The sequence below is a fragment of the Denticeps clupeoides genome, chromosome 2 (genome assembly GCF_900700375.1).
Source record: "Denticeps clupeoides chromosome 2, fDenClu1.1, whole genome shotgun sequence".
Taxonomy (NCBI): Eukaryota; Metazoa; Chordata; class Actinopteri; order Clupeiformes; family Denticipitidae; genus Denticeps; species Denticeps clupeoides.
In genome coordinates, this window is record NC_041708.1 from 24,235,275 (window position 1) to 24,261,612 (window position 26,338).

Genomic DNA, 26,338 nt, shown 5'->3' on the forward strand with positions numbered 1-26,338 from the left:
GGGTAGACAGAATGATGGAATGTTCCAAGCAAGACAGGTTCTAGTGTTCACAAATTTCTGAAAAAAAGAATGATAAAATATGACAAGAGGTTTACATCTTATTTCAAACCATGAAAATCTTTGAATATCTTTGGTATTGATTGAAATTAGCAGTGATGTGAATGATCACTCCATCAATATTTAATTAATAGTGGCCTGTCCTAATCAGACCTTAGAGATTATTGAGGTTGTGGCTGAGTGTTGGTAAGAATAAGGTATGTACAAACACATTTAGACAAATAATTATCTTATTTGAAGATTTGACTGAAGCAAGAAACCAGGAAGAAAATATGTTTTAATTTACATTAATGAACTAATATACAAACTTTCTATAAGAGAAGAGAAAACAAAAGCCAGAGGGGCGATACATAGAGGTCAAATGAGGTGTCTTGACCTGGACTTTTACATTCTTGAATTATTTTTCAGTAAAAGGACCTTGAAAATGCTCACTCTACCCAGGCTGGTGGAGAAGAATGTTATTCATCTCCGGTCTGGGTATGAAAAGTATGAAAAGCGCATTTCTCTGTTCACAGGGTAACAAAGCCTCTAAAAATTTTAGATCCAAAAAAATGTAATAAAAAAAATAACACAAGAAAATATATTATAAATATACTACCAGTCAAAAGTTTGGACGCACTTACTCTGTAGTAGTTATGGAAACTAAAATGGTGACTGTTTTGATGAATTCAATGCAAGAAACATATTTAGTATTTTTTAGTATTTATTCAGGAGAATAAGAAAGTGCTCAGCATAAACCTTCAGGACTGCTGGAAACCGTCCCTGTTGTCTAATTTAATGTGGTGGAGAGAAGACAAGAGTGTGGTCTGCTATTGTGTGTGTTGTTTCATAGCCCTGTGTCTTCCATTCAATAATGTAAAGAATTCAAGCCAAATAAATGAGTAGGTGAGTCCAAACTTATGACTGGCAGTGTATGTTTCAAATTAAATAACACTTAACCAAAAAGAAACAATCCCATTTAAAATACTCATCTCATTATTATAAGCCTGTGATGCAGTTTTGCATGTTCTAGGTTACGTTCCAGTTGTGCTTCCTCCCTTCACCGCTGAGTCAGGTTGTGGGCACTTGGCTTGAGAAGAATCACAGTGAAATTAAAACGCCACAGGATCTAGACATGAAGTTCCCAAAAATCATAGTAAAACTGACTCTGCAGATACGAGGTTAGATATGTACATGTAAACCATGAACCACACCACATGGTTAAAAAAAAAAAAAAAAAAAATCAATAACACAATAAAAGATTTTTCATCCCTTTGGTTTCTATGGACTACACAATAAAAACAGACGGACCGGAATCCCCTGGGACTCGGCTCATGCAGTTTAGTGCTTATTAATGTCTGTCAGTGCGGCCCAACTAGCCACTTGTGTCATATCACCAGTTGGTACAATGAGGCACATTTTACTGCTAACAGAGTCAAACTACAAAAATATAAAACACATGGCTGGTCTGCTCCTCCATGAGTCCTTCATTCTTCTTTGATATTAATTTAATATACAGTTAAGCCCAAATCTGTCGACATGCCTGGCAAATTTTGAAGAAGTAAGATTATGTAAAAGGAGTATCATTGTCAAAAATGTCATGTCCATAATTATTCATATAGCTTCTCAATAATCAATGGGAAAGTCTTTGTTGGCTAGCACAGTAATCAAAATTTTTTTTTGCATGCCTCAACAGGTATTTATGACCATTCACCTTTTGAAATAAGCTCCATTTCTTCATCAACCTGATGTTCAGGTCCCTCCACAAGTCAGGACTCTGACTGGGCCGCTCCAAAACATTAAAAACGTGTTCTAGCGAGTAAAGAAGCGTACTCGTAATTGGTAGGTTGCGAGTTCAAATCCCGAACCATCAAGGTGTCACTGAGGTCCCAACACACTGCTCCACGAGCACCTTTCATGGCTGCCAACTGCTCACTAAGGGCCATGGGTTACCAGCGGAGGACACATTTCTTTGTGTGCGCCACTGTATCACAATGACAATCACTTCACTTTAATATTTTTGCCAGCTAAGACCAGGTTTCTCTGCAGATTGCCTGAGAATCGTGATGTAGTCCTCTTTTTTCGGTTTTGACTTTGATTAGGTTGCCTGGACAATTGGCTGAAAAACACCACAAAAGCATTATGATCCTACCACCATGCCTGATTGTGTTCTTGGGGTTGAATGCTTCACCTTTGTGCATGCAAAATGAAGGCTACATCGTGGCCAATCAATTCCATTTTTGTTTTAACTGATCACAGAACAGAAGACCAGAAGTCTTCTTCTTTGTCCAGATGAGATTTTTTAAAGGTCAAGCATGCTTTTGTGTGCCCTATTTGGAGAAGTGGTGTCCTCCATGGTCTGCATCTGTGGAATCTGTGGAAACTGCAGTATGCAGTGTCTGTTGGACCGACTGCCTTGAGATGTTGGCACCTTGTAGCCCTTTCCTGAATTGTGTGCAGCCATAATGTGCGTCTGCAGGTCCGCACTGAGCTCTTTTGTTTTAACATTGCTCTTCTTCCTCTATTGAGTTCATTAAAACAGCCATTGACAATTAACCAGGGTTAATAGGATTCTTTAGAACTTTGGAATGGTAACAAGGCTTACATTTTCCCAAAGACTGTGATAATTGTCAATGGGTATGAATACTTTGGACATGCTATTTAAAAAGTCTGGAACTTTTTAACTATAATTTATGGCACATTGTAATAACATATTCTGACACACATCCATATTCTTTCCAGTCAGAAGAAAATTATTAAATAAAGGATCACTTGAAATCTAAATTTGCTAGGCGCATGAATCATTTTTGGGCTTGACTCTCTCTTAAATCTCTACTTTTTTTCCCCACTCTCTCGTCCTCCGCTATGAATGTGTCCAGCTGACTGGGATCCAGTGTGTCTCGGCCTCCACCTTCTTCAGCGCCTCCCTGAGCTGTGCGAAGGCTGTGGTGAGGTCATCGTTCACAATCACTTTCTCAAACAGGTGCCCGTACTGAGCTTCCATCTGCCGGGCGGCGCTGATCATCTCCTGGAAGTCCTCTTCCTGAAGCACAAAGCCAAAATCTCTTTTATTCGAATTTCATTCTATATTCTTATTTCACATACACACGGGAGTAAAGAAGAGACACAAACAACAACGAGACAAAACAGTGGAGGTCATGAATGGAGGGAAGACAAGGAACAGGTCAGGGTCGAGACACGCAATCAGATATGTTGTCTCCATGACAACATATTATATGAGTTCTGTTGTCATAACGCATGATCCAGTCAGATCTTTTTGTCCCATATTTTTCATCCCATCTTATATGTTCTCTATTTTCGGATTTGATTTGATTTTATTTCATTCTCTACTCTTTTTCTGTCCTGTTTTTCCTCACTCACTACGGATATTAAAGAGCAGATCAGTCCCTCAAAGGAAAATCTGTTTTATTGGTTCATATAAAGTGCAGGCAGGGCTGCGAAGACGCTGCTGATCCACCGCTGACTTCTGCTTTTAAAATATCGCTAAGATTCTTGACTGATTCTTTTACTAATGACAGAAAAGAAGACATAAGAAGAGAACGTTCCACTTGTAAAAACAGAAGAAGCACTCTGGTCTGTTTAAGCCCCTAACCCATGTAAAAGGGGTTAGACACACTGCACACTGGCATTTTGTAGTTGAGTGCAATGGAAGCAGCATGACAGAATGGGCATGAAAGTGAGGTCATGGGAGGTCCGACTGAGCATCATGATTTAATGTCATGTTATCTAGGAACGACATCAGCCAACACCACCGTAAAACATGCAAGTAAAATGAAGTATAATACACACACGTGTAAATGTGCTAATTGCTTTAATGTGTCTGTGGCTCCATCCAGATGTGTGGGATGAGCTGACAGGGATCAGATTGCCGTCCTACAGACTCATTTTACTAATGTAAAACACACAGTGCAAACACAAATCACAATTGTGCGTGAGGGAATGTCTGGGATACTGTAGTGTACGTGTGTGTTACCGTGAGTGCTTTAGCAGAGTTCTTGTCTTCTTTGCTGGAGATGATCTTGGCGTTCTTTCGAGTTTCTCTCAGACGTTCGATGGAAGGCGGCTTCACAAACACAACAAAGGGCTTAAACTCAGCCGAGCGCAGATGCTTGATAGTCTGAGGATGAAAGGCGGAATCAGAAATGGAAAGATGAGGTGAGAATTGGCAAAAAGTTGATCATTATCTGGTGCTCCAGGAAAAATAGTAATTATAAGTTAATAGCATACATGAAACAATGTTGTATTTACAGAGATGTAGGAACATAGAAACACTCACATGAAGCTGAACATCCAGAAGGCACACCTTATTCTTGGATAAAACGGAACGGACCGATTCCAAACTGGTTCCATAGTAGTGTCCCTTATATTCACCGTACTCCACAAACCTGAGAGGCAGTGATGGAGTCAGAAGCTAATATTTAAACTTTAATTGTTTTACATCGAGAAGTGAGAACCAGAAGGGAGCAAGAGACACTTAACCATCATTACAGGTGGACCAAAATAAAAATTGTTTGATATGATATACTGAGGATTATCAAAAATAAAATCAAACAATGTAATATTCCTCCTTTCTTCTTTTCCACACACACACACACACACACACACACACCAGCTGTAAGACTCACTTGTTGTTGTGGATGTCTGCCTCAAACAGGTGTCTGGAAATGAAGTGGTACTCCACTCCATCACTCTCCTGCATTCTTTTCTGTCTGGATGTGTCTGTGTGAGATGAATGATGATTAATGAACATTTCAGGAGAATATATTCTTAAACCTTTGAATTAAAAAAATAGGGGTAAAAATATTTGGTTGTCACAAGCACAAACTCATATAATAAATGCAATAATCATAATAAATTGTTTTAATGTTTTTTTTTATATCTAATTTTAGCTCAGAAATCTTCAAACAGCCGTTTCTTCTTTTTTTACGTAACTTATTTAAAAAATATGACTCAACAAATGCATATAAAACAGGTTTCAGCATGTGAACACGTACGTGGTATAGTGAGACCAAAGTGCTGTGGGTCAGAAATCAGTAACTTCCTCTTCAATTCATTTAAACCCACTCCGGTGGGACCTGCAGAGAGAGGGGGAAAATTTAGTGAACAAAAATTTCGTGAAAAAAAATGGTGTAAGACTGTTTTATTACATGGAATGCACTGACAAGTGCAGAATAACGTAATTCAAGATTTACCAAAAGCAATATATACATTCAAAAGGCATGAAAAATCCAGTGTTTTTGCAATCCTTTATTAATTATTACTTATTTATTACTTGGATTCTGTGTTTTAGTTTTCAGTCTTTCTGAGGAATACATATACAAATCAAATCTTAAAAACATTCATAAACACACCTACCAACTAGCACCACCAATCTGTGTTTGGTGCCAGACTGGCGCTGGTACGATGCCACCTCTTCATAAGTTGGCACATCAGCCGTGTCATACAAATCGCTCTTTTTACATTCATACATGGACTTATTCGTCTTCTTATCTCTCCGACTGAGACGGAAACTCCTCCTCAGGGCAGCTGAAAGTGGAAGAGAGAAAGATGATTCTTTAATGAAACACTTCAATAGAAGTGTTGACACTGAGTACATGACACTGAGTGGTCCTGCACTGAACATTTTCTTCCAGATGCCCTGCATCTGTATTCTTGGCTCCAAGAGCAGGAGTAACCACATCTTACTTTATATTACATGTGTAACTTATTGCATAAATTTGCTCTATGAAACAAGGCCCCAAAAAGGGAGGACAAAGGGAGAACCACAGGACAAATGGTCTAAATTCATTTATAAAGCAATGCATGAGAAAAAAAACAAGGCACAGGCAAAGGGCATGGACACAATAGCATGACACAGGAACCACAAAAGACCCAGTCCCGAGTGATCTGTTCAGGTGGTGGCCACTAGTGGCAAGGAAGTGCTAGAGCAGGCAAACGACACACACAAGCCCCTACAGTGGGGACGTTTGAACACATTTATCTGCCCATTAGACTTTACAGTTGATGATGCCTAGTTGGCTGTCACCATAAATTTCAGCTAGTGAGTTTCTAAAAGAGACTGTTTCTATTAGGGACAACAGTGTTCAAGGAGAAAGATAAGACAAAGATTAAAGATAAAACAAAGTGAAGGAAGAGAGAAAGTGAAAACTGGTTTACAGTGACATCCCAGCATTCCAAACATATGATCATCCCTAACGCATAATTTGCTGGTACTGCAATAAAAACAAGCTGGGCATGATAGGCCACATCAAGCAGGGCAAGACGAGTCCATGAAGGTGCATACAATGTTCACATGTTCTATTTGGAGAACTTGACTAGCATGCAAAAACACACAGAACACGGAATGCCACGTTCACAGCCTTTATAAAAGACTGAATAATCACAGACTTGTGATCAAGTCTGTGACTTTATTTGACCTTTACTGATGTGTTGCTACATAACTGCAAATAACCTACATTACTTGTGGTCGTGATTGTATTGGGTTACTATTCATTCATGCATTATATCCTTTCCATAACCTCATACATCTCCAGCTTTTTTTGAGATTGCATGCAAATTTGTGGATAATTTTTTTTTGCATAATATCAAAATACCATAACCATGTAGCACTATTCTGTCTGAAGTGAAAATCTTTTAGTACACTCTTGATTGTATATTTGTGAGGTTTAAGGTTTAAGCATGAACTTAACTCTGCATTCAGTTAAGCTTTAAGCACAAGAAATACATTCCTAAGCATTTTTATAATACACAAACACACAGCAGCTCTAGACTATGAAGAGGTTGGCAGCATAATGCAGACACCACCTCACCTATATGGAATCCACCTAAATGTGACCCATAGTCACTGTCACCTGTAAAAAAAGTGGAGAGCAAGCGGAGAGAGAGAGAAAGAGGAGGACAGGAAAGAAAAAGGGTAAATACAAGGGAAGAGGAAAAGGCAGAACATCACCTCAGTCCACCCAGTTCATCTTCTAGGTGTCAGAAATAATTACACATGGAGAGAAAAATTGCCAATGTTATGACCTAATTCTGCACCTATTTTTTTTAATATAAAGGCCACTGGTCCCAAATAGACACATTAATAATGCCGATTAATGAGCTTCAAAGTTTAGTAGAAAAATAAAATACAATCTAACAGGGGGTTTTCATGGGCAGGACTGTGGAAAAATACTTCCAGCTATTCATTATTCTTTGAAGCTCAGAATGCAGACATCTCCCAGTTGCAAAGACATTTCTGACTGAACGCAGCCGTGTGACCTCTGACCCTGTGTATAATAACCGGGTGTGTTACGGTCCTTCACTCAAGACATTGGTCCGTCCCATCGCTATTTGGTTGGGACCCCTAACAAACACACAGGCTCCTGTACCTTCATTTTCGTCTGTGGCGGATGCAGCGCAATAAAGAAAAAGGGGAAAAAATAGGAATGAAAAAATATTAAACAAATAATTTAAAAAAATAAAAAAAAAACACAAACGAGAGAAGAACATCACCTACCAAGGTCAACCGCCTCATCATCTTAGAAAAGCAAATCAAAGGAAAAAGAAAATAATTTAATGTTGAAAAACTGTACAAAGCTTGAAAATAAAACCAGGACTTGACCTAAAACAAAAAAATCAGTCTTGAATACACATTTTTTAATGTTTTTTAATGTCAATTTTCCACTAAATAAAAAAATTAAAGTATTCAGAATAATGTTGAATAGTCACAAATGTAAATACATTCTGAAAGCATTGGTTAATCAACTCACTTTACAGTAAATAATAATGAAAGTGTTATAAAAAAAAAAAAAAACTGGGAATTACCAATTACCTACTTCTTAAAGGTCCCCCATTATTAAATATTTTTTGCTTTTATTTCGGTCTTATTGGTCCCCTAATACTGTATCAGAGGTCTCTTTCCAAAAATCAGAATTGGTGCAGAAATACAGCCACTTTTAGCCAGTCACACAATGAGATGAGATTTCCCCAGGACACGTGGTTTTGGTGTCTGTAGCTTTAAGTGTTAATGAGGAGGAGAGAGGCGGAGAGTTTTACCTGTCTGTTTTTCCATTTTTCTCATTTTTACATCCAATCACCGAGCAATTGGAATGTTTTGCATGTTTTTATTATGGTCTGTGGATTTGATTTTCTAGGGGAAGGGTGGGAAATTCTCTGGGTGGAAAAAGCATGAGAAATGGGAGGTAACCTTTCCCCTTATGACAACATAAAGGGACAAATTCCAGATCCGACCATCTGAGCTGCCGCTCTCTGAACGGTGAAGCAGAATGACCAAATCTCTCTTTCCACCTATCGCCAATTCTAGCCACTGCAGAACCATAGACAGGCTGGGGGAGCTCCTATTACTGTAAAATTATCTCACAAAATAAAATTTTTATAATAGGGGAAATTCAGCTTGATTTTTCTCTGTTTTATTCTATTTGTTGTAATGAACAATAAAAATCCTGACGTACACAATGTTTTACTTAATCAATATAATAATGTATACTCAGAATCAGAACATTTAATTATATTGGAGGAAATTAAACAATATTTATATTTAGCATTAAACAATAGTTTTAATTTTGGATTCAAATTGTAATATATTTAGCATTAATTGAAGCATACAAGATTTTATTTGGCAAAATAACGGAAAAACAAAAGTACAATATTTTTGTGTGAAAACACAAAAATGGGATGTAATGTAGAGGGGAGGGAGCGAAGACAAAGGCCACAAGTGCAGATTCTCCAAACCAGATGAGGTGAGGAAGGCGAGGCCCGTCAAGAAACATAAGAGCTGTCGGTGTTTCAACTTGTGGGGAGGTCAGACTCCTCTAAACAGCTTCTACACACAATGTCGCTAGCGGGTGAACCGGAGTTTTAAAGGGTACAATCAGAAGGGTGCTCAGGTGTGGTGCGTGATGTCGGTGTGTCATCAGATCATGTGATCAGTCCTGTGTGACGCTGATGAGGTGCAGGTGTGTGTGTGTGTGATGTGCAGCAGCGGGAAATAAAGTAATGAGCGAAAGAGAGGAGCAAATGAGCTGAAGCAAGGGAGCAATTAGTAGAGGAGGAGAAGAAGAAAAAATCGAGGGATGATGTTACAGATGGAGGTGGTAAGTAGGTGAACGGAGGGGACGACCAAACATTTGGAACCACTTAAAGAGCTTCCTGTGTCTCATATGTTCTTAATTCAGGCCAATGGGACCCCTGTTGTATTACCACAACGCTTCCCACAACGCACTGTACTGCTCGCAATGCACCACAAGTACAACCCATCATGGTGGTGAGGTCAAAACTGACACCAGAACCGACCTGCCAGCCACAGCTTTACATTTACAGCATTTATCATACGCCCTTATCCAGAGCGACTACATCACAAGACTGTAAAGCACACTTTATTAAGAATGCACTTACAGGATCTTCTGCTGGATATCTTCTGTGGCTGGAGCAACGTGGCAGATTGGCGCTGTGCAAACCTCCTGAGAGAGAAGAGAGTGAATCAACTTGGCCCAATATTAGAGAAAAGACGGTCAAAACCATGCTGAAACATACACAGAACATACTGGATTACTTAAAAGTGGGTGGCAGTAGCCTAGTGGGTAACACACTTGCCTATGAACCAGAAGACCCAGGTTCAAATCCCACTTACTACCATTGTGTCCCTGAGCAAGACATGTTTACATTTACGGCTTTTTGCAGATGCCCTTATCCAGAGTGACTTACAACATGCATTCAAGTTACCATCGAGACATAAGACACTTAACCCAGAGTGTCTCCAGGGGGGAACTGTCCCTGTAACTACTGATTGTAAGTCGCTCTGGATAAGGGCGTCTGCTAAATGCTGTAAATGTAAAAGAAAAAAGGTCCCTATCTGGGCCATGAATGTTCATACTACACACACACTGTGGACTGTGTGTCACTGATGTGCAATATTTCCATGCACTTAATCCAAAGTGGATCAAAAGCAGCACTATCATTTTCTGTCATTACTCATTCCGGGCCACTGGCACTCAAACAGACAGGGGAAACAGACCGGAGTTTTGTAGAAAAGAAACAGAACAAGAAAAAGTGATAAGTGCATTAAAATAGGTAAATAAAGCAAATAAGAAATGGAACATTGAGAAAGTTTCAGCTTTGTCTGAAACGTCCTTAATCCCTTTTTCTGACTGCAGACAGGACAGATTCCTTAATACACACGTTCATGTTGTTCTAGTCAACATCTGTATACAGCTACACATCTGCACACCAGCGTCCACCCAGAAGGCTGACATTTCAAACGTGTGTGCATGACAAGTAGAGATTTTACAGAGTAACAGTGTTAACAGTTCTTTACATTGTTATAACAGTTGAAACCACGAACAAACGTTTCAGCCCGACATACACAGTATTCATATGTTATCACATTTTTTTCCATTGTTTATTGTGTCCTTACTGTTACTGTTATTTATATTTTTAGGTTATTAAAAGTTTTTAAAAGTTATTTAGTTTTTTCAGCTACCTGTTCTATAACATTACCAATAAAAATCAATTCAGTGAGTGAAACTGCATCTCACCTTTCCTGAAACTGTTTGGACGGGATGAGGCCGGCACGAGGGTTGGCATCAGTGTGGTGTCGCGCCTGCCACCAGGTGCCATCATCTTGGCACATGACCTGCAGGATGTCACCTCTGCGGAAGGACACTCCTGCCTCTTTACAGGGGATCGCCCTGTCGTCCTGTGGGTCGTAATCAAACAGTGCCCTGACAAACATCTAAAAAGAGAGAATCACACAGGAGTGAGTGGAAAAGAAATGGTGGTTTTTGATAGAAGCCAAAATGTCTTTTAACAGAGACACAGACAGACAATAAAAATAAACTTTTTTTTAATGCCTAATCCGTACAAACAAATCATTTCTAAAAGTTATTGTCTGTTTAAGAGAATATAATCCAATCATGCAACAAACTGGAGCTTCTGACAACCATCTGGATTTACCTCATATGCTTTATATCTTTATTCATTCTAAATGATCATTTGCATAGTCCCCTAATGTAATGTATTGTGCTATAATTCTTTCTATCCCTTATATTCCTATTTAAAAGGCAGTTTTTTGTAGTGGTAAGAAAAACAAAACATTTGTCCATCTATGGCACTAGTAAGCAAGCACTGTTACAAAACTGAAAATGATCAATCCATTTTTGGAACAAATCAACGTATGAACATTATTTGTCTAATCTAAGAAGGATACCTATTTTTATTGCAGAAAATAGTCCACTCACCAAGCATTACAATATTTGTAATGTTTCAGTGTAAATAACAATATGAAAAAGGAGGAAAGGAGATAGAAGGTGAGATTTGGTCTGTCAGCTTTGGGTTGATTTAGTGGTCTGAAGGTGCCATGTGCTGAAATTATGTTACAGTGGAGAACAGTGTGTTTTGGGTCTGGAGGGGACCCAGACGTCTGGCCCTGACAAACCGTACACACTCGTCACTGACAAGGGACCTTCATTTCTCATCTGCTGCTCTTGCTCCATCATTCAGCTTTTCACCTCCTTAAAACACGTGCAGCCCCTCTCCAGCAGGAGAAAAACGACCGCCAGACGGGAGTGTGTGTACACACCTGCATTACTCAGGTCACACAGTACTCTACCTTGGGCTCCTTAGTTGATGGCTCATCTTTGACTGCAGGGGCGATCTTGAAGGTGATTGCTCCCTCTGACTCAGACTGAACACAGAGGAGCTTTAGGTCAGTCACACATCAACATCATGTGTAAGTAGTAAATGTGCAATTAACTACAAACTTAACGTTACCCAAAAACTTGAACAAAGGCTAATAATTTAACCCCACTGAGCATATTTAAGTATAAAAACACACACCAGAATAAGGATGACCTCCTCTGGCTTTTTGCCGTCCACAGGAGTCCCATTTACTTCTTTAAGCTCATCACCAACGTGGATCAGACCTAGAACATGCACACCCCCACACCCACACCCACACAATTAGAAATTGGCATAAAGCAGCCCTTCAGCAGTCTGTAAACAGTCACTCACCGCTTCTGTCTGCTGCTCCACCCTTCATGATTCGTGCAACAATGATGGCACCTGTGCGGTCATCACGCTTGATTGTCGCTCCCTTTTAACACACACACACACACACACACACACACACACACACACACACACACACACACACGGAGGTCAGAGAAAGTGAAGTGATTGTCATCATCATCAGTGGTGGTTTTTGCTATGGGCAAGATGGGTGCTTTTTGCGCACACATGCTTCCTTGACATCATGACTGAATAGCCATATATCAGTTTTCTGTTCCCCGTTTGTGGGAAGTAAGGGTGCACTCTCTGATTGGCTGGCATCTAATAACCAGCTCACAAAGTAAAGCACAATGCTGAAGATATCTCCTTATTCGAATAGTCTGTTCCACCTTAAATACTGCTCAGCAGGCTGCAATACCTGTAGTTCAGTTCAGCGAGGCCAGGAAATCTGTTTCTGAACTATTAGAAATGGCATCCAGTGTTACATGTCTGGCCCAACACTTTTCACTGAAAATGTAACATGGGGACTGTTCACTGGATTGATGAATGGCATTCTTTTACAAAAAAAACCCTACAGGGCCACTAAAAGCGCACTTGTTAATACCTTCCTGGCCCAAAACATTTTTCACTGTAAAATAACCTCATTATGTCACAATAAATTTTTCATTGATTGTGCAAACCAAATATGAACCGAACGTGCGTACTAAAGTGTCTATTCATTTATATTGTGCTGATCCTCGGTTTGTGGATGGGTGGTTATACTTAAGTGCAAAATTAACACTGATAGGAGATTGACAAGGGCACAAAGCCCTATATATGTTTACCTGGTTGAATTCAGTATGATTTCGACATAAGGTTTTAGAATAATATGTGTTAATATATAATTCCATATAATATTGGGGGTTCGCCCATGGCACCGAATGGGCTAGGACCACCCTGATCATCATTTTGATGCACAACGAAATGTGACGTCTGCTTTTAAGCAATCACCTTGGTGAGCAGGTCACCACTGCCCACAGGGCCAACCTATATGTATCAACATATAGTCCTGAATATTTTCACATTGTGAACTCTAAACCCCACCCCTAATATAACCTCAGTGGCACACAAGCAAAGGTCAGAAGAAGGCACCAAATTCAGGTGACAGTTAATACAAGTATAGATGTCCATGAGAACTGAACCATGTTGACCTGGGTTCAGGTGACTGCCACACATTCTCTCAGCCTTCAGTCCCCGGAGAAGCCATAAAATGATCAGCCAGCTATCTCCAAGCACTGAAAACTGCCAAGAGATGTGCTCCCTGCAGAAAGTCTAATCTCATTTTCTCTCCTATTAATAAAAAAAAATGTTACTCTTGCACGCAAGAGAGAGAAAGTGACAAGAGGAAATTTTCCTGTCCCATCCCTCCTGTGATTCATCTGTGTGATTTTATACTAAACTGAGTTCTGAAAGTCAGCCTCCCCTCAGTCTTTGTACGCTGTAACTTCTCCAAAACCACTTACTGCAGTCTTGCCAGTCTTAGTGATTAATCAGCGGTGGAGGCTCGGGCTCTTGCCTTCCAGCCAAAGTATTTTTTTTTACTTCCATGTCATGATGTCAGCAACTAATCATCACTACAGACGACTTGCTGCTCGGCTAATCACGATTAATGTGCGATTGGGAGACGCAGGCATGCTAGCTGCAGCCCTGACCCACCACTGGATCTATGAAATTGCCAGTTGCACATTTCACAGCGCCAACTGACGACCCAACATGACTACGGTGAAATCAGCAGCGGGTGTAAGGAAGCAGCAATAGACAGAGAGTGGGGATAAAAAAAGTTGGGGCAAAAATGTCCAGATGTTCAAGAAGGGTGCAAGAAGACTTACATCTACATGACCCAGTCACATGATTATATATATATTACACACACACACACACACACACACACACACACATACACAAAAGTCTGAATGTTTGAACACTCACACACAGATCAAACACAACAGAACCAATGAGGACAGAGCAGAAGGTCAGTTGGTCATGCCCAAAAACAGATATTACATATTTGTGGGTGCAAAATGGTCAAGGTGTCTGTGCAGGATTTTGTGCGTGATGAGCTCACACACACCAGAGGCTCTTTGTTCTTCACAAGTCTAATAATTTTCACCGAATCCTCCTCATCACCCATGTCGTCGGGCAGGGGAGGAAGCTCGGGGTCGTAACTCCCCTGGGCGACCGTGTCGTGCACCGAGAGCAGACTCTGTATTTAACAGACAAACAATACAGTTACAGAAATGAATGGAGAATGAATGGAGAAGCCCATATGTGTAAGTCTGTGTGTATGTATGTGTGTTTGTACTTATACGAATGTGCACACCTTGACATGGGGTTTGGACAGCAGCTTGAGCAGCTCCCTGATCTCCACACTCACCATCTTACTCTGCAGATCATTCGCTAACTAGAAGTGACGGGGGGGGAGAAAAATTAAAAAGCACGACACACACAAGCAATGTCTAAACCATGTCTAAAGAGATTACATCATGTCGACAAATAGTCATCACAGCGAAACACAAAAAACATGTACAAGAAAGAGACCACAAGTATTTTGGATTTCCCTTCAAAGTTATAACTGGACCAGGTATTTTTTCTTCCATTGTGGCTGATGTGATTTAGTGCATGGGCCTCGATACGATTGGTCAACAGGAAGTCTGGCCGAGAAGCTGATTGGCCAGTGCCCTACTTTAGTCCTCAATAATGACAGAAAACATAAAGCGGAACTAATTTGAGGCCTAAAGCACAACTCTGAGATTCAACTTACATCTATCAAAACCCAATACTACCAGACAAACCCTCAGCCTCCAGAGTCCTTGTTCTAGCCTGGTTCTGACAGGAAAATCCCAGTCATTTGGTGGCTTTTGGGAAATAAATTAAATGTGGTTTTTTTTATTTTCTAAGACTGAAATACAAGCAAACCAAGTTAGACTCTAAAAACAACCATGAAACTTGCAATGTTTAATTAAAAATGATTAAAGGAATTTGAATCACAGGTTCATTTTGTTTGTAGGTTCTAAATTATTATGAACAACGTGAATTGATTGCAAATGAAATCATATGTAATCAGTCCTAAACGTTCTAAGGTGACTAATCCGCTGGACACGGAGAAGTTGGGGACTTTGTTCAATGATGTCTGAGTGCCTCTCTCAACTTGTTAGTATGTAAGAGCTCTACACACTCTCATCATCACACCATCCAAACCTCCAAGCAGTTGTTCACGAGTCTGTGTTTGGTTGTTTATGTCTTAGTGTGGACCACGTGTGTGTACTCACATCAGAGACGAGGGTCTCTGCGCTATTTACGACTGGCGTTGGGCTCCGGTCCTCATAGTGTTTTAGTTTCTCGTGGATCTGGAGAAGAGAGGTCAAATGCATTTAAATACAATTGAAACTGAGTCAAGTCAGTGTTACCCAGCAGCATGTCCATATTAACGCCGCACACTAGTGCAAAGCCAACATCAAATAAGTAACAGTATTTGTCAAAAAGATGGTCTAGACTTTTCCTGAATTTTGAGGCAATGGTAGCGTCTGATCTTGAGTGTTTGTGGCATGGGACATTTGCTTAGGTACTTGTGGTGGCTCTGAAAGGGAACGTGAGATTAAAGCACAAATTTATTTGCAGCTCATCCCCAGCCAATCAGCTGTCTGCCTGCGTCCAAGCGACCACTTGCATATGGAAACCTTTACTGTCCTCAACACATCATGTATATACACATTCCTCTGTTCAGGCAGATAGGAACAATGGCCGAACCCGAGAGAAATGGATAAACAGATAGGAAAATCTGCAAGTGGGAGTAATGGAGGCTAGAATGTCAGGTTGAGGCCAATTTTTTTTGCTAAATGATGAAATCGTTTAAAAGTTATGAATCTTATTAGTATCAATCTCAGCATCATCACTGAACATTTTAATCTGGATATAACAAACTCGGGTTTGTGATAAGAATGTGATCAAAACGTGATGCGAACAGCTAACGTAAAATCAATGCCGCCCTCAGGATGGATCAAGAACGATAGATGATTTCTTTATCTTAAGGAACACAAACTAAAAAAAAAAAAGTTTTCACAGTGCATGAGCAGAAAATGCTACATGCTATAGGTAGCGTCAAATGCAAGTAAGTATAGAGTAGACCAGATATCTGCAAGAGCGAGTATATCCAGTAACATCGCCGCAGGATGTTTGGTGACCGAGTGGCAGCGTTTGTAAAGCCGCACGACCTTTTCTCGCTCTATTTTTTTGTCAGGCGGTCGGTCTCGCGCTTACCTTGACCAGCGAGTGAAGGCTCTTCTCGCCAAACATGTTGTGCAGAAAATAATGGTCCTCCGGACTCTGGACATGCGGCTGCAGCTGCGACGGCAACGCCAACAGCAACTCATACAGGCCTGGGAAGGGGAACAGCCGTTACACACAGACGCAGGCCGGACGGTGACCACGCAGCATGACAGTGACAGTAAGGGCTGATCGTTCCCTTTCTCAGAATGCACTTCCATGCTTTGTCTTCGTATATCCTGTTTTTCCAGGATATTAGTCGAAATTTACAGAGAGAAACTCAGAGCTGCCCATAAACCCACCCACACCCACACACTTCAGACCAAACGGCCCAGGTTTCCAAAAGAGAAAAAAAAAAAGAGAAAACCGGGATGCGGTGGTAACACACTCGCCTCAAAGTCACAGGTTCAAACCCCACTTACCACTAAGGTGTACCTCAGTGTGTACCTGTTATATGCCCTTTTTGGTAACTTGTGCGTGTTTTAGTTATCCCTGCTGTTATCCCATCCCTTCCTTTAGGCTGTTTTGATGTTGGTTAGCTGTTAGCCTGTTATGTGCCCTTTTTGGTAACTTGTGCGTGTTTTAGTTATCCCTGCTGTTATCCCATCCCTTCCTTTAGGCTGTTTTGATGTTGGTTAGCTGTTAGCCTGTTATGTGCCCTTTTTGTTTACTTGTGCGTGTTTTGTGATCCGTGTTATCCCTGCTGTTATCCCATCCCTTCCTTTACTGTTACGTCCCTGGACGTATGCTCCCACATGTTCTGTGTGTCTGGCTGTTTTTGCGTCCTGTCTCTTTTAGGTTGACTTCATGGGAGGAGTTGAAGCCTTCCAGCTCCACCTACCATCTGCCGTTGGTCACCTCCACCTATATAAAGAGACTTCAGATGGTGTTCGGGAGGTCCCCAGGGTCTGCTAGGCCCTTATGCTTTCGGGAGGTCCCCAGGGTCCACGGAGATCTGCATGGAGCTCCGTTGGGGATCTCATTCGTGTTTCTTATTGCTTTGTGTGATAGACCCTTTGTTGTTAGCCTGTTAGCGGTTAGCCTATTAGGTGCCCTTTTTGGTAACTTGTGCGTGTTTTAGTTATCCCTGCTGTTATCCCATCCCTTCCTTTACCGGTGTGCGAAAAAAGGCATAAAACGTCTAAAGTGTGGGACCATTTTACGCTGCGTGGACAACGTAGTGCAGTGTAAACACTGTAAAACGGACCTGGCTTACCATAAAAGTACTTCGTCAATACTACAGCACCTTAACCGAACAAATCATCCCGTAAACCGCACTTCTCCAAGCGAACATACATTATTTGTAATTATTTGTGTTATGAGTCGAGAGTAATGTGGCTTGATAAGTAGCAAGAGAGCAAATACACAAAGATCTCACTCGCATAATTCATCCCAACTCATCTCTCCCTCCCGCGTGTGCCACACACACACACATCTCAAAACACGCCTTCCCCCATAAACAAGGTAGTAATAATAAATGCAACATATGGACAAATCTACATTCATTAGCATATAGATTTACTTTTGGGAGAGTTTATAGCATTTGTTGCACAAATCAATTTTTTTTTATTCCCCACAGAACATCTGTTACGTCCTGGTATTTTGGAGTGTTTCTGTTCGCAGTCTTATCTTTTTGGTGCTGCATATCGTTCTGCTTGTGTCTCTTGGTATCATGTCATTGGCAGACAATTTTGTTCAGAGCCCTTCGTACGAACTTCTGTCGCATTTCACCAAAGAGAACTTTTCAGAAAATTACAGGATTGAATTAACGAGCGAAGATAAAAAGTTGAAGGAATCTCTGTTTAAAGCAGTAGAACGGGGTTTAATGGCCATTAATGTGTTAGCGGCGCGGACCGATGGTCCAGCGTCTCCGCAATCTGCAGCCAGTAGAGTCTCTGAAATGGAATTAAAGATGCGTGAGTTCTCTTTTCGGGAGCGGCGGGTGCAATACGAACCAGCCAAGTGGAGATCTGAACGTGACAGCCGTGCTGTGCGGGAGAAGGAAATCGGGAAGGAGCTGCAAATTCGTAAATTCATATGAACTGGTACCTGAAGCATACAGACAAAAATTCCGCCGACTGGGGGAAGAATGAAAGAATTACTTATGTTGAATTTGCACGTGAGAAGGAGAACCCGTTCGACCGCTGGTGTACGTCAGAACATGTTACAACCCGCGAACCGTTGAGAGAGTAAGTACTGTTGGAAGAGTTTAAAAACTGTGTTCCTGATGCTGTTGCTACCTATCTGCATGATGGACAGGTGACTATGTTGGCTCAAGCTGCTGTTTGTGCTGATGAGTATGCTCTTCGTCCCATTCTCTTCGTCTCCCTCACGCTGCATTCGCTCGCCACCTTCCAGCCCAAAACAGAACTGGAGGAATTCCCGAAAATCTTAACCCCCTCCAAAGACCCTTGTGGGTGTTTTTTTATCATGAGCCGGGTCATTTAATTGCTGCATGTCCTCGGTTACAGAAAAAGAATCTAGCATAGTGTGCAGTAGTTGGGCTAGTGCAGACTTTGACTTCGGTTCTCCCCTTCTCTACGGAGAGTTGCTGTGATTCCAACATGCTGGTGCAGGGAATTGAAATGGGGTTCGCTTGAGTCCCGTTGCGCACTCCGCACTTAAAAAGTGAGTTGGTCTCTGGTGTTTTCAGGGTTGCGTTTTGTTCTCGGCTTCCAGTGAATGGGGTTTCCTTTCTTCTGGGAAATGATGGCGCTGGAGGAAAGGTCCTTCCAGTTCCCGAAGTCGTAGAAGTACCGATGCCGGTTACGGACGTGGACTCAAGTCTGGCTTCAGTCTTTCCTGCGTGTGTCGTTACGCGAGCTCAAGCTCGTAGGTATCAAGATGCAGTCGGGCTATCTGACACGTTTATGTCATTCGACCCCTCGCCTGTGATATCTGCACCTGCCTCTTCTGCGCATGTACCTGAGGCGATGTCCACATCGGGTGGTGCAGCAGCCGCTGATGACGTGCGGCTGAGCGGAGATGAAGAGTTGGCTGCTGATGAACAAAAGGCCGGTCCTTCTCTGGCCCGGTGCCATAATGCTGGAAGTGGACTCCACCACACCGTGAAGATTTGGGGTGGAATGCGGTTATTCAGCTTGTGGCCGTAGGGCACGACCAGTCTTTGCTGGTCATTTGGGGGTAAATAAGACATACCACCGTATATTACGCCACTTCTTTTGGCCAGGTTTAAAGTCTGATGTGGTTAAATACTGCCGGTCATGCCATCGGTGCCAGATAGCAGGAAAACCAAATCAGGTGATTCGCTCCGTCCCATCCCAGTGATTTGTGAGCCATTTGAGGGAATTATTTTGGATTGTGTAGGACCTACGCCAAAGTCTGGGCATCGGTATCTGCTGACTATTATGTGTGCTGCAACATGCCATCCCATTACGTTCACTCAAGGCTAAACCTGTGTTACGCGCACAGATCCGGTTCTTTTCTACATTTGGACTGCCAAAGATAGTACAGACAGATCAGGGCTCTAGCTTTCTATCACGCCTGTTTAAGGAAGTGTTGAGTGAGCCTTGGAAAGATTTCATCAGACCATGTTTCGTACATACAGTGATGACACTGTATGGGATGATGGGTAGCCACCCTAGCTTTTCCCGATTGCATCACTTCCGGTTTCCCCTGCACTATCCCTGCTTCGTGTATTGGTCTGTTTTTCTGTTTTCCCATTTTGTTTGTCGTTATTTGTTGTATTTCATTTCGTATGTATTTATTCTTTATTTATATACTTATTTGTTAATAAAATACTTTCGTCTTAGTAGGTTTTCATTTTTGTCAGTTCTTTTGTTATGGGACGGAACCCCTAAACCGGCTCGTAACAACATCACAAGGACAAATAGGCTAACCTATGTTTGTGAAAAAATAGTTTTTTTCATGTACATCATGAACGTTTCACAGAAAGATTGATTAAATGGGCTTAATTCTGGAGCCACAAACCCAAAGGTTTTAAGCTTTGATCTAATGAATAAATTTATTTTTTTGTGATGAATAATTGCTTGCTCATTTTAAGAGGATTTTCATGTTGCATAACACACTCTTGATAGGAGTTGTTTAAAAACCTAAAAGATTTATACGATTACTCAATTAATTGATGAAAAAAATCGACAGATTCCAAAAATATTCAATAGTTGCAGCCAGTTTGGGTACAACTGAATGTATTCATGCAGGAATGAGGCAAAATACAGCCATGAGGGAAAGCACACACACATGCAAGTACATTATTTTACTCAGGGCAGAGTTAGAAACCAGAAGCATTACCTTACGGTCACCAATCAAGACCCTGTAGCTTTTACAGACATCACCCCAAGACAAGAGTACGTACGTATCATCCATACATTTTAAAAAGCGGTCATTGCTGGTCTGGGACGGGCACATGTTTGATTTGGCTGCAGTCAGTAATTGGCTGAAATGGTCATAATGGTAATTGATGGTCTGCCATTTCACTTTGTCTCTGTGATTTTCCAGCGTGAGCATGTAATCACTGTCTCAGAGCGGGACCACAGGCCAAAGACCCACACACTCTTTATCCATCAGTTTTTACCCCTGCCTGAAGTGTACACACATATCATGAGTCTTGGCACACCAACGACTACATTTACATTTACATTTTACATTTACAGCATTTATCAGACGCCCTTATCCAGAGCGACTTACAATCAGTAGTTACAGGGACAGTCTCCCTGGAGCAACTTAAGGTTAAGTGTCTTGCTCAGGGACACAATGGCAGTAAGTGGGATTTCAACCCGGGTCTTCTGGTTCACAGGTGTGTGTCTTACCCACTAGGCTACTACCACCCATCTACACAATGACAATGAATTTTTGAAAGTGTATGACCGTGTGTGAGAGTGATAACACCATCTTTAACACACCTGCACACCCAAGATCATGTAATACTAGTGACACCAGGGAGGGAAAATGGCTAATTGGGCACAATTTGGATATTTGCACTAAGGGATGCACTCAGGGATAAACCTCAACCACTTGGACATCCTCCATGACCGCAGTGTGACAACAACACAACAACAGGACACACAAACAAGCGCAGACATGCCGCTACATGCCGCTGACAGATTAATTCAACGACAGATTAGACTACAAGTGTGCACAATTCCAGCAATAATAACGCTGCCCCAAAACAGATAACCGTACTGTGTTCTGGGGAAATTAATACTGCCCCCTATTGGATGGAGTTTAAATTCTGCAGGGTGGCACCCTAAATCCTGTATCAGTCGAGGCGATTGGACCCTGCAAGTAGTGAATGAATGTCACTCTGGATAGATGGGTTGCGAGTGTGATCCCACCTGTCTCACCGCCTGCTCCTGTGGAGAGGGCTGGCATGGTCACAGTGTTCCCACAGTGGAAATCTCAACGTCGGGGGGTCAGTGGTGACACGGGCAGTATCAGACGGGAATACCACACCTCAGGCAAGAGCTCTTAACCCCCTGTAGTTACGCCATGACCAAACAGTAGGATCTGCAACACATGGATGGAAAAAAGAAAAATTACATTTCATGTCCAACATCATTTAATATTTATTTTGGTTTACTTCCTTAAACTTAAATTAAGGCAGGAAGCTATTCATTATTGAATAAATCTTCAGCGTGACTTGCCAGTCCACTGGAATGTGACCTTTGACCTGCTGCACTCATCCCACCTGCCATCTACACACTAGACACCACACACACACACAGGGTAGACCGAGCAGACATATTGCAGAGAGAACGGAAAGAGGCTGAGGAAAAAGAACAAAGAACGACGGATTGTCTTTCCCAGAGAGATGAGCGGCTCGTCCCGTATAAAGCAAACCTCTCCATCCAATAGTAATAGGGTCTCCGTTTCAGTCTTTTACACGCACCCTTTACACAGGAAAAAAAAAAAAAAACATATGGGACACGGAGATGAGATCCTGTCCTGCCCTCACGCAGGTGTGTGTCACCTTACAAAGATGGGCCTGTGTATCTTAAACAAGTGACCCTCCCCTAAAAAGAAACAGAAACCACATACTGAATCCAAATGGTACCTGGGGGATTACCTGCATTCTTATTATTCATGGTATGAATTAATACAGCTTGCAGCAGAGATGGCAGAAAACACAGCATTTCATAATAATTATAAAAAATAAGTAATTAAAAATATATCATGGTTAAGAGGGCAAAGATATGGAAAAACAAAATACCAGACGGTCTAAATAAATTTAAAAAAGAAAATTTTACAGCCATTGCACTGAAAAGAGAATATACTAAAATGCTTGGAATCTTTGAGCTTCATTCCACCCCAGTGGCCTGAGACCCCGACTCGTCTAATAGAACTGGCTGTGGGAGTCACCTAATGTGCAAATAGTCAGGAACAGAAACACCTTGTTGCTCTGGAGAAAGAAATACATTTGTGTATTTGTGTTTGTCAATCCTATGCTGCCATCTATTGGCAACACTTCATTATTGCAGCCAAAACTAGGCCAGATTCCACTGCATTTTGCCTTTGGATTATAGAACAGTGGTAAAAAAAAACAAGTAAAAAAGGGCACAAAGGAAGTAAAATGTGGTTGTGGTAAAAGAAGCGCTTTTGTTTATGACCAGCATAGTTTTACACTTGTGATTGGCCAGCCAAGATCCAGAGCCTTTTTGCTTCTGGTCATGAATCTGTTCCTTCGGGTTTAGGTACAATTACTATTACTTCAAATCTGTCTTATTTTCAGATCTCATAGGTGAATATCTTAATGGTGTCACAATCTGATTTTAAAAGAAGGCCAGCTTATGAAGATGGGGTTTGAAAAGAGCCCCAGCCCTATATATTTTTTAATGACTTTTCAAATGTATTAATGCCAGGTCCTCTGTTATTTAGCATTTAAATTGTGTAACATGTGAGGATGAAAATTGAAACTACGGCCTACAGCCTCTATTCTCCACTGCTGTGTTAAACTGAAGGGATTTATTTAATGTCGACCCTCCTGGTCTGTCCACACGAGGTCAGTGGTCTAATTGTGGTCGTCCCACAGCTGTAACAATGACAGTGGAGCCGACTGCGGAGCAGCTCCAGATGTTCAGGGTAAAAGGCCTCCGTATGGTGTTAAGCAGGGGTGACGTTAACTCATTTCTGTCTCTTCACTGGACATTCCTCTCCTCAAAATCGCCTCAGTCCTCCGTCTCTGTTCCTCTCTCTGGATTCGGATCCTTATCTCCCAGAGGTCCTCACCATGACATCACTTTGAAAGACTTTCGACTGAATTTCCATTTTTTCCCCTCTTAGGCACACACACAGCGATTACTGGCGACTATAAAACCTGCCACTGCACAGCCTCCATAAAAACCAGAGGCGACGCAGCCCACGTGCCACCGGCCAATCAGACGCTCCGGTCATGCTCTAAAACCAGTCTGTCTCCAGCGCTCTTCTGTAAAGATTCTAAATTGTTAGTGTTTGGAGATAGAATGGAAAAGACTCCATGTCCCACCCCACCCCCCACCCCCCCCGCCCAACAAGGAGCTTCCAAACAGATCCCACTGAGCACATTTAAAAACAAGGTCCACAAAATAAATACATTCAAGTTACATTTAACTACTTACTAATAAAGAAACATGTATAAAACAAGTAAAAAAAGTATTTAAATCTTACCAATGGTGACTGAAATATGAGCCCTAACTTTTTTTAACTTCTTTTTGGATTAAAGGTGAAAACGGGGGTGTAAATGCCCTGATGGGTTAATTAGGAGAGGGAACAGAGACCCAGATTTGTTTTTTTTTGTTCTTGGTTACCCTGGTACTTTCCCAGGCTACTGAACAGCTGAACCTGTTAAAGTAAAAGTGTGAAAACGCTACTACTTTTCCAATTGTTCCTTGGTTCCTTGCTTTTGGTAATCCCTGTGTTGTGGTAGCCCATCTGAGACAGTAGTCCCCACATATGCTCCGCACTTGTAGGCTGTTTTTCCTTGGCTGTCTGAGCCGCCTCGTTCCAATTTTCCCCTGCCATGTTCAAGTGGTGTGACTGTTGCGGCCAGATCATCTGATGCAGCACTTCATCACACCGGCTCTTACTCCAACTGGCAAGACTAGTCATGGCCCATGACCCACAGAGGATAACTGGGTCTTTACTACACCACAGACACAAAGTGGGGCGGCATGGTGCTATGGCGGGAAGCGACGTGGCCTCAACCTCCAAGGTTGTGAATTTTAATCTTGGCTCGGACCATGTCCCTGTGTTGGTTTGGGTTTCCTCTGGGTTCTCCTGTTTCTCCTGTACACCAGGCAAACTGGCGGCTCAGAACTGCCCATATGAGGGTTGAAAAGCATAACTTTTTTTATAGGAACTCAAAGTTTTTTTTTGTAGAAAGATGGTAAGTGCCCACAATTTTGCTGCAACTTTTCACACCATTCCTGTACAACTTATAACTGTGCACAAGTAAAATCGTCTAAATAATGCAATTGTACTGCTGAGAGTTTTACCTCCTCCTTACACCCCGGCACACGTAAAACTGACCTGATCAAACCAGAAAAGCTGGTTCATTCATTGTGTGGCGTAGATCATGACACAATACAGTAGACAAAAACACACCTGCAAAAGAGAGAGAGAGAGAGAGAGAGAGAGAGAGAGAAAATGAAGAACATTCTAACAATAATCACGCTCAACTGTATAAAGTCAGGTCCACCAGTGGCCACTAGAAAGCACTACATCCACATAAATTAGACAACGTGATTAACCTCGAAACTCTTTAAAAGCTGTACTGGTGCGAGACTAATTAAATACCTACATACATTATCAAGGTAATTATCAAAGCAAAACCAACATTAACAGGAATTTATCTCTTAATTTTTGCTACGATTTTTTTTTATTGTTTTACTTGTAGTCAATTATTTCTACTTTGTACAGGTACTCAATGGAGTTTTTATACAAACTATTTTTTTGAAGATATGCTGATATATCTTTAACAATATTTTAAAATAACTTGTTAACTTTAAAACAAGCAGCAGACAAATGAACGACCATTTCATTTATGCAACAAAAAGAGCACATACATGTCGTCCTTAAAACACCATTATTATATTGCATTTGGGGGAAAAAAAACATGATCTTCATATTAATTATCTACATTCCACACACAGTCCCAATTAATGGCAGTTCTATGCTGTGTGATATGGACGAAGCCCAGAAGCTTCTTCTTTCAAAGCCAGACTCAGATCTAGTGGATTCACTGAGTCACTGAGTGGACTGGCAGCGCCAAACTCCAGTGACCGAGGACACAACGCAACACAGCTGCAATTGAGGTCCAGGGGAGCTGTGATGGACAGACGCTCAGTGACATCACTGTGAACCAAGGCAGCGCAGAGATGTAGCGACTCGGACCTCCACAACCCCACTGACCGAATGTGTGTGTTGTTTTACAGAATCTGCGTATTTTGCCTGGGAAGATGATGAAGGACTCTGGTCTGAAATGCAGGGGAAATCTGTGGGGCGATGACGCCACCTTCAGTATGCCTGTGTAAGCATTTTTTGTTTTTCTTTGTTTTGAGTCAATTTGCTCACGTTATTGCCTTGCACGTACGGCAGGAGCCTAAAATATCTCCATGGAGATGGACTGGTATCACTGACCATTTTTCAACCATCAAGAAAACAGAACGCCTTGTGTTACCGCATTTCAGCATGTTTACTGTAGTTCACGTGGTTAAAAAAAAAAAGAAAAGGGAAGGGAATCACTCACACACACACACACACACACACACACTTTTAAGCTTGTGAAGTAGGAACTAGGTTCTTGCATTACTGGGTACTGGGAATACTGTGTGTGTTTGTGAGTGTGTGTGCCATTAGCGCATGCATTATTCATGCAGCTCTGAAGGACAGCTTTCAGTCCATCCAGCCACTTTCCTGCCAAGTAGAAACAGTATTTTATACACATACACACACAAAGACACACACAAAGACACACACACACACACACACACACACACACACACACATTTTATCTAAGCAG

General features: G+C 41.5%; 1 protein-coding gene across 9 annotated transcripts in view; it reads right to left on the reverse strand.

Annotated features, from left to right (window-relative positions):
• Positions 1-269: 269 nt before the first annotated feature.
• Positions 270-26,338, reverse strand: part of mpp7a (MAGUK p55 scaffold protein 7a) — a 47,108-nt gene continuing 21,039 nt past the window's right edge. For 4 of the 9 annotated variants that reach the window (XM_028966798.1, XM_028966801.1, XM_028966799.1 and 1 more), the window contains exons 2-21: positions 24,847-24,921; positions 21,678-21,849; positions 16,357-16,475; positions 15,369-15,446; positions 14,420-14,500; positions 14,171-14,302; positions 12,064-12,145; positions 11,890-11,975; positions 11,663-11,737; positions 10,590-10,786; positions 9,451-9,515; positions 7,553-7,573; positions 7,425-7,436; positions 6,867-6,908; positions 5,413-5,583; positions 5,052-5,132; positions 4,683-4,776; positions 4,334-4,442; positions 4,031-4,174; positions 270-3,079 (exon numbers count right to left, since the gene is read on the reverse strand). In XM_028966798.1, coding sequence (XP_028822631.1) covers positions 2,900-3,079; positions 4,031-4,174; positions 4,334-4,442; positions 4,683-4,776; positions 5,052-5,132; positions 5,413-5,583; positions 6,867-6,908; positions 7,425-7,436; positions 7,553-7,573; positions 9,451-9,515; positions 10,590-10,786; positions 11,663-11,737; positions 11,890-11,975; positions 12,064-12,145; positions 14,171-14,302; positions 14,420-14,500; positions 15,369-15,446; positions 16,357-16,475; positions 21,678-21,714 — 1,806 coding nt within the window. In that variant the 5' untranslated portion in view covers positions 21,715-21,849; positions 24,847-24,921 and the 3' untranslated portion in view covers positions 270-2,899. The remainder of the gene's footprint in view (positions 3,080-4,030; positions 4,175-4,333; positions 4,443-4,682; positions 4,777-5,051; positions 5,133-5,412; positions 5,584-6,866; positions 6,909-7,424; positions 7,437-7,552; positions 7,574-9,450; positions 9,516-10,589; positions 10,787-11,662; positions 11,738-11,889; positions 11,976-12,063; positions 12,146-14,170; positions 14,303-14,419; positions 14,501-15,368; positions 15,447-16,356; positions 16,476-21,677; positions 21,850-24,846; positions 24,922-26,338) is intronic. The other 5 variants (XM_028966797.1, XM_028966805.1, XM_028966807.1 and 2 more) reach the window with 4 other exon arrangements.